This window comes from Alligator sinensis, unplaced genomic scaffold, assembly GCF_000455745.1.
Source record: "Alligator sinensis unplaced genomic scaffold, ASM45574v1 scaffold451_1, whole genome shotgun sequence".
Taxonomy (NCBI): domain Eukaryota; kingdom Metazoa; phylum Chordata; order Crocodylia; family Alligatoridae; genus Alligator; species Alligator sinensis.
This window is the reverse complement of record NW_005842097.1, coordinates 559,728-572,623: the sequence shown is the minus strand read 5'-3', so window position 1 is coordinate 572,623 and position 12,896 is coordinate 559,728. Positions and strand designations below refer to the sequence as shown.

Genomic DNA, 12,896 nt, shown 5'->3' with positions numbered 1-12,896 from the left:
GCAGGAAGCAAAATGTCTTGCAAATTGCAATGCACATTTCTCCAAGCCCCTGCAGAGATTTCACTTTCCAGTGGTCTCCTCTACACATTACTATTCAGAAGTCAATGTGTTTGTGTGTGTGTGCACATTCATATGTGTAGGAGGGAGAGAAAAAGAGAGCAGGAACAGGGCGATGGGAGGGCTGAGAGAGAGAAGGAAAGGCTATAATGAGCTGTAGGGGGCATTGGGAAAACTGAATGGAAGGTTCCAAATGAAGCTAAAAATGATTTCAAAAGGTCATCTGTCCCCTTACTTTTGTTCTCACTTAAATTGACGGCTCAGATACAAGTTGGTCTGAGTCCAAATCATTGTGACAAACCCATCCTATTCTTCCATGAAATGGAGATCACACTGCAAACAGCAGCAAAAGCTCAACCAGCCTCTTACCTCCATTTCCCCGGGATATATCCGGATCAATGCCATCAGCACTGGAGTGACTAGGGTAAAACGACTATTCAGTTCTGTGCTTGTCCTTTCATAGCATCTGATGAAAGGCGCTCGCCAAACACTTCTGCTCTACCTATATCTTATTTAGCTAGTCTGTAAGATGCATCTGCCTTCTGCCTGACTTCAGCTTAACATGGCTAACTATCTCTCCCAGCAGGCTACTGGTCCAATTATGCAAATAATTTACAATGGGCACAATTCTTTTCTCACTTACACAAGCTTCACTCAAGTGTGAATCTGCTGGTGTCAGTGCAGTTACTCCTGCTCTACTTCCAAGTGAGGTAAGAATCAGGCCCTTCAGCATGTGCAGCTGAACACTTAGTTCTGGGAGCTCTGTATAGCAGGCGCTCTTTGCATAGAGTGCTTTGCTCTTGACTCTTCCAACCATGGCTACAAGGTCACTGAATTATCTTAAAGTGCTTGTTTTACTGTGGAAAACATGCTTCAGCTCTTATCGTGACACTGATCTTAAGCAAGCACAATCAGTGCTGCCTCAACAAGGAGATTAAATAACAGACACACACACATGATAGGGAGGGGAGAGAAGTAAAACAACAAAGCAAAGGGTTCGAGGGAGATTTCAGTCCAGGGTCTTCTTTATAAGAATCAAAAGAGTTAATACAAGCTCAGCAGGAGACTGAAAATTAATGCAAGCACTCCTACGGTCTTGTGTGCCCTAACGTGTCACAGCGGCCAGCTTGGCTTGCTGGATAAATACACTTTAGAGGACTGATTAACTGGGTGTCTTGCAGACCCTTCCCCTAGAACTTTCCAGCCAATCTGACCTCTGTGGCTGGATCAGGGGAAAAGGATCTGGATTTTTAAAATGCTCCCATGCACAGCTGGTGTAGCATTTGCTTCTCAGCAGATATACTGCAGGTGTTTGTTCTTTTGATAACCTGGAAAGAGTTGTAGCTGTTTAATTAGTTTAGCTAAGGTTGCTGTACATGGGGCTCTGTTCTCAGACCTTCGCTCCGCAAGCAGCTCTGCTGAAATCAATGGAAAATTTAGAAAGGATTAGTCCCCTAGTTAGCAGCTATTCCAATGGGGCAAAACTAGAACCAGATACTGAATCAAAATGTACACGAACTCCGAGGAATTGCAGATCCAGATGTGAGCTCAGCGAAGGCCTCGTCCCCATGTGGTTGCTCAGCTCAGACAAGACAACCCCTGGTTTTCAGGCACCAAAGTTGTGGGGGAACCGAGTGTGGAAAAGACTTGGTGAAATGTCCCTGACAGAGCTCAGTAAGTTCTGCCTTCATTATGCTCACTCTGTACCTTACCTGAGGAGCATGTGCTTGGTAAACAGTGATATTAGTAAGTCCAGTGTCTTTGTTGTGTCCCATGTAGTCAATCTATTCTGCCTGCCACAGACAGTGGTACCCACTGCATTCATACTGCTCCACTGGCACCCTCTTCTCCACCTCAGTGAGTTCAAGTGTGTCCTTACCCCCCAGACTCTGAGTAAGGTCCCCTCTGTACATCTCTGCCCTACAACAAACTAGGATCTTTAGTAAAATAAAACCCAAGGGCCTCTAAAATGGTAGCATCTCATCAGGGATAACTACCCACAGGATTAAGGGTTTGTTTCTGCAAAAACAAACTCACAGAGTTTGGTTTCAGGACACAGGGCCCAAGAGCATGAGGGCAGGAGCTTTGTCTTGTTAACAATGCTGTCATTCAATCAATGGCCCACAAGCCCTGCAAGGCTGCTGCAGAGCAATCCGGACACTGATTCCCTTTTTCCCTGTCAAATTGCATGGGCATACTGGAGAAGGGATAAGAACAAATGCTAGGCCTTGAGAGAGTGGAAGAGAAGCAGATACCAGGACACTGTGGGAACCAGTTCCCAAAATACCCACCAAAAGGAAAACAGAAAAGCTCCCAGTGGCTTCCCAGATGTGGTTTGGCAGAGACACCTGCAGTACCCTGTGCCAGCTTCTACCCCAGCCACAGAAAACACAAGTATCCCCTCTTTGCAAACCAATAGCTCGTCTCTTTATGTCAAGGTACGAGCAGCTACTCTTAGGTCAAAGAACACAACCTTGTGTTTGTCAGCAAAGCTGCACGCTCCAGCTGGACGTTTCTTATTATAAAAATCAATCCAGTAACATTAAATGGTGTCTAAAAAGCCTTCCATGAATTCAAGTATTTCCTCTGGATTTAACAAGAGGTTCCTGTGTACAGGCAGAGCTTGATTATTAAATAATTACGGATTAATTAATTCATATTTGTGGGTTCTCAGTCATCCCCTCTACTGTCCCTCACAATCATATAGCTCCTCTCTTTAGACTGACAATCTGCAGATCCTGGCCCTAACTAAAATCTTAGCTTGTGCCCCTGACATCTTGTGAACGTTTAACCATAAGCTCAAACTCCATGTGGCTGCAGCAGAGCTCCAAAACCCACCACGACCACCAAGCCTTCCCTGTCATTTATCTTCTCCATCACTGGATAATAGCTTCTTCCTCCTTGTATTCAGGCCCTTCACCTGGTTCATCAGATTTGACTCAGATCCCTCTAGGTCCTCAATTCCAGGTTATGTTTTAGCCTTGTTTAACAACCCAAAGATACAGGCTTTCCTATGCACTGACACAGCAAAATGTCTCATCCAGGACCTTCTCATCTGTTTTCTGGATTATTGCAAGTTCTCTCCAGCCCTGGTCAAGGCAGTCTTGCCCTACTCATGCCCATTCAGAATGCTGCTGCTAAGATCATTCTCCACCTGTTGCTTTGACCATCTCACCCTGCTGTATGAATCCCTCCATTACTATCCTTTTTTGCATCAAATGTAAACTATTTGTCTTCACTTGCAAGGCACATAGATCAGGAAAATGTGTTTGAATGGGTATTTGCCTGCAGGCTGCAGCCTGACTGGCATGTTGGCTTGTAGTAATTGTGCATTCACATGCTGGCATACATTGGCACATGCATCTTTAATGATTTGTCTTATTTAAACTGAGATGTACACCTAGAAAATATCAATCACCCACTAGCTCTAAATGGCTCCGTCAGCACTGGCTGTAAGCTCAAGAGATGCAAGCTCAAGAGACATCCAAATCCTCAGGATCCTTACCCAGCTTCTCATCTGTCCCTTCCAGGGCCAGTCTCCCATGGACCCCAGAAGGATTCTGGTCTGAGTACAGGCTGAGGTTACAGGCACACAAGTCAGGTACTGTGTGAATTGACGCACCACCGGGTGCTGTCTGCAGTTGCAGACAGAAAAGACAATTTCTGCTCAGTCTGGCCCCGAAAGTGCTCTACAGCCATGACCTAACACAAGTGCACTGTAGCAGAGTGCTTTAAAAGGGCTCAATCCCATGTAAATCTGAACCCTCATGGTATTATGGGGGGGCTCCAATTCACCCACCACACCTGGGTAACCCCCAAAAGGAGCTCCCTCCACTCCTTTTCCCCCTTCCCATTCTGAAAACAGCATCAGGGCTGGGAGAGGACAGGTGTTGCTAGGGGAGAGTGGCGGCAGGCTGCAACCGCTCTAAACAGCAGCTTGATTCTCCAACCCCTGAGACCCACCAGTGAATGTCTGTTAGGTCCAGGGGATCATTGCAACTCATAGCACATCCTGTGAAGCGCCATGGGTTACAATAGGCAGCTGTTCTTCTGTCTGCACTGTTCATGTACACTTTTACCACCCCCCAGTAAATGCAAAGGAACTTGCCCCATTTTCACTGAGGGTCAGGCTACCTCACACTCACCTCCACACTGCAGAGTAACTGAGGTGCTGCCAGGTCAAGCCCTAAGCTACCTCACATGAATTGCTCAGGGGCTCATGCCCTCAGCAAGGCCCTCGAATTTGCCCTTCTGGAGGTGACTTCCTTTGGCAGCACTGGTCTTGTCTGATTAATTTAATCCTTGGCAATTTAGGTACTGCATTCCCTTGGCAATACAAGGCTTCCAGAGGCTGAAGAAACTGTGAAGTGAAGCTGTGGTCAAGGGGTCACAGAGAAGGCTAGACCCTCCCTCGAGGAGCAAAAGCAAAATGCTCAGGCAGTAGGTGCAAAATGCTCCATGAATGATTTTTTTCTTCCCTGAAGGGTAGTAGCATAAAGCCAGGGCTCGGCGTTCCCCTCCCATGTGCATTCAGCCACACAAAATTTAGGCTTTGTAATGTACAGGGCCAGCATCTGCCCTTCTTCCCAGCAAGGTGAGAATCGGATCCCATGCGAGCCAGAAGAATGACTCGGGAGTTACACCTGTGCGAGCAGAAGCAGAGCGCGGCCCACGGCAGGGAACTGGCCTCTGGGTGGAGGGACATGCACAAACTGAATCCTAATCCAATTTAGCTTATCTCTGGATTCCTTTTGTGACCATGTAAGATTGTCATTCGCTGTAACCCCAGGATATGTTCTGTGGGACACTGTGATTGTGCACAAACACAGGCAAGATTATGAACATGATGTAATGGTTTGTTATTTTGGAAATGACTTGCATCTCATATTGGGTGCTGAGACGTGCTGTGTATCCCCAACTGAGGGGTTATTTTTAGAATAGCAGGCTGTCTGTCTCTGTGTCTGTCTATGCTATTTCTAAGCATCCAACACTGAACCACACAGTCCTCTCTCAGGAAATAAATGTTGGAGGTGGGGTGTAAAAATGGAAAAGGGTCTTCAGGACCGGACCCTCCAGAGAGACAGAAGAAGGGAAAGGCTGTGTGGAGGCATGGTAGTCCATTCCCCCTTCCAGTGCAGGATTATTCTCTGCAAGATACTTGCTAGCGCTTTTGTTGTTTAGTTTTTAATCCAGATAAATTACTACTGCGAAGGTGTTGAATGCCCTCACCTTCCAGTTTTTGTTCATATGGTTCTTTGGCGAATCACTGTTGTTTGTTCCAATAGCGGTGTTTGTTCAGGAAAAAAAGGCATTTATTCATGAGCATAATGAACTTCACCATCAATCTCCAGTGGAGAGAGAACCCAAGGTTTTCAGCACTGCCCTGCACTGCTTGAAATAAAAGGAATAACTCTTTTAACTGGTAGCAAGAGAAGACTCATGACGTCTGCAGAAACCAGGCACAAGCAAGTGTCTTGTGAGCAAAGGGAAGTTACTCACTGTTTGCTTTTACTTCTCCTTTTACTATTGCTTCTCACGTGTTTTCAGCACCCAATCCCACAGAACAAATAGCACATAGTCCACTGGGCCAGATTTTCAAAGGAGCTGAGCTCCCATCTAGGCAGCAAAACAAATGGCTAGATTTTCAAATAGGCACAGCATACAGCATGCTGAGCACTTTTGAAAATGCGGCCCTGGGCGACAAGTCATGAACAAAGCCAGGGCTGCGATTTTAAACTGTACTGGAATTACAAACAGCTCAGAGATCTGTAAAAATCAAAATCTCTTCACAAATGGTTCACAATCAGGAAAAAAGGTAAATCTCCCAGGAATATTATTCTCAAAGAATACTTGACCAGCTGTGACCCAACATGCACAGGAAGCCTTTCACACTGTTTTGATATAGAAAGCATTGTGTAAGATAAAGTTGCTATGTATTCATCATATCTGCCTCACTTGCTTAATGAATTCTCAGTGTTCCACCAACTTCCATACAGAGAGTTAGGATACAAAGGGATGCAGATGCACAGCAATCAGATCTCTGAGGTCAAGTCTGGAAGGTGAGAATGGAAAATCCGACAGAGAAGCAAGAGTGCATAAAGGTAACAAGCAAAGGGAATCTGAATACACTTGAAAGAGGCTCCCAACACCAGTGCCAAAGAAATATTCAATTTAAAATGTGAAAGCTTGGCTTTGGTGTACGGTAGACTGATTGCTGAAAGGCCAATTTTATTTAAATTAACTTCAATTTACATTTCAGAAGCAGGAGCATGCCGGCTGTCTGTGATCTGAAAAATGGTCTTTTTCTTCTGTAGACCAGCACTTGCCAATGTTGCTCTAGCAAGTTAGCTGCCATTTTATTAATGTACCACAACAGCCTAGTAAAAGCTAAATGAATTGTAAAGCAGCGCTACATTTATTTTATTGCTTAAGCCCAGGCATCCCAGGATACCTGGAAATAAAAGCATCGCTCCAATTCTGAATGGTAATACAGAGCCAAGAGACAAAGCCTGCTAAAATGACCAGGAAAGCTTAATACATTCCCTGGAAATACTCTCCACATGAATGACTATTTACCTTGTTATGAACCACACATTCACACACTCCTTAGAGACCCAGAGATAAGTTGAGGAAAGGTGCTGGACTGAAAGCGCAGGAAAATGAACTCTCTAGCTATGAGTGTAACACAGTGTATGCTTGCCTGCCTTTATCACACTCCTATCCCTCCTTCCTAAGCCGTTCTAGGAAGAAGAGGGCAGACTAGCCTCCATTCCAGCATCAAGTCTTACCCCTCCAGCTGCAGCTGCTAACAAAAGGTGTCAACTGGGGTGTGGGTGCCATGAGGTTTTGTAATGCTGACATGTGCCTGGGAGGGGGAATCTGAGACCACAACACCACTTTGCACAGCTCAGTGAACTGCCAACCTAGCATAAACACTTCTAGTCACTACCTGACATGACAGTGTGACCTAACACAGCAACTAGGACCTACTGGGCTCTACCCCGACTCTGCTACCAACTCTCTATGTGCCCTTGGACAAGTTACTTCACCTCAGTTTTCCCATCTGTAGAGAATACTTATTTGCCCAAGGGTAGGGGCTACAAAAGTGCTAAATCTATTGCTACTAAATGAAGACAGGTTCAGACAGGTGATTTTGACACCAGAGGTTGTATATCCCACATCCTAAAGCAGGGGTCGGCAACCTTCTAGGAACGGTGGGCCACTTCTATGATGTAGCATCTGAAAGTGAGCTGCCACTTCCAACCTGATCACCACCACTGCTCCCCCTGGCCAGCACCAACCAGTTACCAATGTCCTGGTTTCATGGGCCAGATCCAATTGCTTGGTGGGCTAAATCCATCCCACAGGCCACGGGTTGCCCACCCCGTCCTAATCCATCCAGACAGTGCTCCACAGAGATAGAACCCAAGAGCATGGCAGCATACAGAACGCCACTGCTGCTGTGCACTGACAGCTTCCCATCTACAAATCACCATGCATGACACAGAGGGGATAAGTATTATTACTTTCATTTTACACTTGGGAATCTGAGGCAAACCACGATGAAGAGACTTAGCAGCATAATGAAGGCCAAGCAGCCAGTCAGTAACAGAGACCCGTAATCCTCTCCATTTCCTAAACTGAGTTCTAAAGCCAACAGCAACCACTCCCAGCTGTCTTTCCCCCAGGAAAAGAGGAAAAAAAGCATAGATATGATGCAGCAAAGAGACAAGATCATTTCCAACAGCGAAATGTGATGTTCCTTACCTTTACATGTAGAGCATCCTCACACTCGGAGGAATTGGAAACGCAGGTGTATCTCCTGGAGCACCAGTGGCACTTCCATTTAGTCGAGAGACAGTTGGTACACCTGGAATACACAAGATCATCTTTACCTTTTAAAGACTGTGCAGATTTTGGTCCTTAGGTGTCAGTGTCAGGTTATAGCTTCACATGCACTTGTCAACACTATGTTGTGTTTTTTATGGTCTGTAGGACAAATCCATTCACTGAAAATCAGCACTGTCCTTTATCTATGAGGACTACAGAGCCACAGAAGGTCCTGCTGAGGCTCAAACCCCAGCACTAGGAACCAGGGACCAAGCACCAGCTCAGCCCTTCACCAGGCCATAGCTCATGATGGAAGAGTGTCAAGAAAGGGGAGGAAGGCCTTCTACTGCTGGTCGCCTTCCTTGCCACTGCTTTCCATGAACAGCTGTGGCGTGGTAGAGGGCTAAGCTAGTGCTCGAGTCCCCAAGTCCCAGGGGCGGGGGTTTGGGCCTGGTTCCTAGCAATCTATTCCTCTGAGCCTGCCTCAAGGTGGGGAAAGATTTCTTTACAAACAAATAGAGATGGCAATGCCATTAAAAGAGGCCATCCCACACCCAAAAGCTCTAGGCTACAGAGAGCTCTCTTGACAGCAGATGATCTTTGATTCTTTCCCTGTTTTAACCATGTTTTTTACGCTGAATTTTTCCATTAAGTCAGGCAAAGTCAGTGCGTTAGTTTATTTGCCTCTTGCAATGACTTTGTATAGAGTAGGCATTGATGTCACAGGGCCCTTCTGCACATGCGTCAATACGTTCTGATTCAAACTCGTCAGAGTAGACTCAATTAATCGAGTCTGCTGGACTGTTCTAACCAGAACGCTCTGGTGTGCTGCAGCATCTCATGTATTCAGCATCCCCGTGATTCAAAATGGTGGCTGGGGCGTTTTAACTCAAGCTTGTCGAACGAGCTTTAGTTAATGCGTCCCTGCTGCCATTTTGAAATGGGGGATGCTGAATACACAAGACGCTGTGGGCTCTCAAGAGCTGCTCTAATTAAAATGCCCCCCAACACCTACCCCGGAGCACGTGTATAGGTGCCCACACTAACTAGGCTATGTTGCTCTACCTTTGAAAATTCACGTCAAATTCCAAGGCTCAAATCCAGGGGGTAGCCCCAATAAATTGACAACTATGTGGCTGTTCCCATGCAGCTCTAGAAATGTAGAAGATATGACTCAATCATGTCAAATGTATGGATTGTTTGTTGTCCAACTGTGTCTATGTTTAACTCTCAAAAGCTAGAGGACAAACTTATCCACCCCTGAAGGCTAGAAGAAGAGGGATGGGAGCCAAGGACAAAGACACTGCTGGTCCTAAAACTGCCTGACTCCCTGCTCTGACTCTCTTTGCTCTCCCCAGTGAGGCCTCATCCATCTTCTCAACCCTTTCTTGACACTCCCACTAAAAGGTCCCCTGCATCCAGCAGCCAAATAGCCACGTGCTGCTGGCTTAAATCACTGCAGAAAATGGCTCTGGGCTTCAAGCCCGTTTGTTTGTACCCTAGACCCTGCTTCCTGCTGTGACTCCTCCTCATACCAGGGTGGTTTCCAGCTTGAGGTCAGGAACTGGCAGAGGAATGTGTCAGAGGCAACCATGAGATGATGAGCTTTCTATGGGGAAATGCGGGGGAGAGCGGATGACAATCCACTGGCATTGGCAATCTGAAGGCATGAGTTCAGCTCTTGTATTTTCTCCTCACAGCCAGAAACCCTTCCTCTCCTCAATAAGGCATCCTCTAGACACCTCCACAAAACACTAAGATACTGCCCAGGCCCCAAGGGAGAGGACACTTCCAAGGTCTGATTCTATTATGGTGCAAAAGTTTCTATAAACTCCAGAGATTCATTTAGATAAGATTAAATTAATTTACCCCAGATCCCTCTGTGTGCACCCTTCCCATATATTAGGTGCACACGCAGATTAGACAACGAGCGCTAAAGACTTGGATATCAGCCAGCAATCTAAGAGTTAATTTAAAAAATCTTTCAAATAAAAATATTATTCGTGTTTTAAAAAAATAACAAGAAGAAGCCAAGCTATATCGAAATGTCCAGATGGCTTGAGAAGCTGCTAGGACCCTTTCTTTGTAAATCCCTGGCAAGCCACAGTCTCTATCCTGCCAAATCCTGCCCAGGATTCAAACGGTCCTGCTGGCAGGGAGACTGCTCTCACTCAATTAACCCCACGCAGCAAGGGCTCTCGGACTAGGCGCACACGCTTCTCTGAACTGTTCAATTTACTCGGTTCCCCTGGTGCAGTGGTGTTCAACCTCTGGCCTGCAGGCCGGATCCAGCACACAGAGCTATGCCATCAGGTTTATGGGGCTCCGCATGGGTCTGGAAATTTGGTGGTGGGGGAAATAGTGGCAGCATTAATGGCCTGGGGAGCAATTAATGCTGCTACAGTTCCCCTGCTGCCGAATATGAGGACCCCTGGGGAGACCTGTGGGCTGGATGACATGACCTTGTGTGCTAGACTGTGTAGGGTTGGGCTGGTGCATAGGGTTTGCACTGGATCACACCTGTGCATTGACCCGGTGAGGAATTTGGCCCATGGACCAGTCCCATGTGACTTATTGGGCTCACAAGGCAAGGGAAGTTGAGCTCCACTGCAGTCAGTGCTCAAACCCGAGGCAATGCAGAGCAACCTACTGCTTGTCAACGCCCTGCCTGGTTTCCCACCTCCAGCTCCTCCCTCCTGCTGCTTTAATTCATGTACATGGAGATCATCACTTACGCTGTCTTGGGGTAAATGTTGCCAGTTCTTTTGCAATCATAGATGGTGAAATTGGTCCAGACGATATTTTTCCCGTTGACTCGGAGTGCAGTTTCAATGATCACGTGGTCTGAAACAGGCAAGCCAAAAAATATTGGACTGCAAGTGAGGTTCTCTTCAGCACTCAGGCTTAGAGGACACAACGAGCTTCTGAGAAAACAAGCGTCCGCATCGGTGGTTGCTTTCTCTGGAGTTTCCTCTGGGCTGCCTCACAGAGTTTGAACATAACCTTCATCACCCTTTGCCATGTGACTTTAAACCCTGTGCTCTCAAATCAAGGCCTTACAACACAGCCATCCACAGTAAGAAGAAAGCTTCAAAACTTTATCAAAACATTCCAAAGCACTGTGCAAGTGTTAATTAGCAAAGTTAATTAGCGGCTTTGTCTACACTAGGTGCTAAACGGTATTTAAAAATACGTTAATTAAAACATTTCAGTTAACGTCTTTTAAACCCCAACTCATTTTCTCAGCAACGACAAATTGGTAGGAAATAATAAAAGATCCCCTTTTTTGACTAGTAACATTTGTACACTACATTCCTCTTGCCGTTTTACTTAATTGCTTAATTTTCTTGCAATCTAACGATAAATGCACCTGGGTAGAGAGTCAATTCTTATTCCTGGAGATGCGTAATAAATCAATAGATTGGATTCCAGAAATTAGTTTGGACATTGCTATAAACAAAAATACAAAGCAATAATTAACTTGTAAGCTTCCTACAGCCAGAGAGAAAAGCAATGTCTTTTCTTAAACCTGCCCTGCTATGGGTCAAGTTTTTCTGTTGTTCCTATTGAAGTCATCAATAAAAGCTCTGGTGAGTTCATTGGAGCAAGCAGGCCAATACTGAGTGCTTCTGAAAATGATGGCCCTACTTTTCAAAAGCAGTTACAAACTTTGGATGCCTCAGTTTTGGGTAGTCAGCATCAGATGCCTCAGGCCCAGTGCTGGAGCAAGGAAGTTTGGTGCCCAGGGAAAGCCTGCAGCAGCAGCCAGCTCTCGCCCTCCACACAGATCTGGAGGGCACCCCCCCATGCTTACCCAGGGGTGCACATAGAGGTGGGACCCCCCCCCCCAAACAAGCTGCTTGCTGCTCCATCTCACTCCCTGCCCCAGCTGAGCAGTGCCTCTTGGCGCCCCTTTGCTTCAGCGCCCAGGGCAGTCGCCCCGCTCACCCCTGCCTTGCTACGGTACTGATCAGGCCAGATTTGCAAAGGCAAATGGGCATCAAGAATTCTCACTAGCTTCCAGTGGGACTGTAGATGTTCAGTGTCTTGGAAGTCAGGCTCCAGCGGTCTCCAGCTGGGCACCCAATTTTGGAGGCATGCAGAACAAGAGGCCATGCCTGAAGATTTTAGTTTTAGTCTACTGGAAGGATTAGTGTGAAAATGGGATTGGAGTTCCTGAGTTGTCTCCGATCACACTTCAGCTTTGCTTCAGCAGTGTAATATGCATGTAGGAAGGATGTCAAATAGTAATGATTGTGGCAGAAGGCCATCTCTGTTTCTCTCCAAAAACTCTGCTCTGTGACAATTTGGTGAGGATGGGCCCAGCAGAGGATACACACCTTACCCTATCTCTTTAGGTAACCTGAGCTGGATATATTCCGGAGGGAGGGGGGAAACCTGCTCCCTCTGCCTACGGAACTGGCATCACATACTTGGGTGAGGGGCTTGGGCTTCCTGGGGAGCTAGGCCCTGCCAGTCTGCCCAGCAACTAGAGAGAGAGAGAGAGAGAGAGAGAGAGAGAGAGAGGAGAAGAGGGAGACAGAGAGAGAGAGAGAGAGAGAGAGAGAGAGAGAGAGAGAGAGAGAGAAGAGCTGGACCATCTGAAACTTGCTCTCTCCCTCAGAACTCATGATCAAGGAGCTGCCTGCCTCCAGAGGGAATCTCCACCTGCCTCTGGATGATACTTGTGAGTAAGCTACATGAGATCTAACTAGATATATAGCTTGCAGTAACTCAGATGCGTGATCAAAGGCTACCCAGCCATGCCAGTTTGCTCTATGGGATTTCTCTGATATTGCTCTACCCTGTACCCTATTCCAACCCTACCCTTTGTAACCAACAAAGTTCTCCTTTGTACCTAGTGTGGGAGACTTATTGGGAGCGGGTCTAGATTATACCTTGGGATCCCCTTGGTTCAGCTGACTAAGGGAGACCACTACTTGTGCTTCCAACTGGGGGAAGCACCCCCAAGTGCTTGAAGTGAGTCAAGTACCCTCGAGGGCTACTAG

General features: G+C 46.6%; 1 protein-coding gene across 1 annotated transcript in view; it reads right to left on the bottom strand.

Moving 5' to 3' along the window:
• Positions 1–12,896, bottom strand: part of PLXND1 (plexin D1) — a 92,299-nt gene that overhangs the window by 64,410 nt on the left and 14,993 nt on the right. Inside the window, exons 7-8 of the mRNA XM_025204790.1 lie at positions 10,623–10,731; positions 7,825–7,927 (exon numbers count right to left, since the gene is read on the bottom strand). Of these exons, the coding sequence (XP_025060575.1) occupies positions 7,825–7,927; positions 10,623–10,731 (212 nt within the window). The remainder of the gene's footprint in view (positions 1–7,824; positions 7,928–10,622; positions 10,732–12,896) is intronic.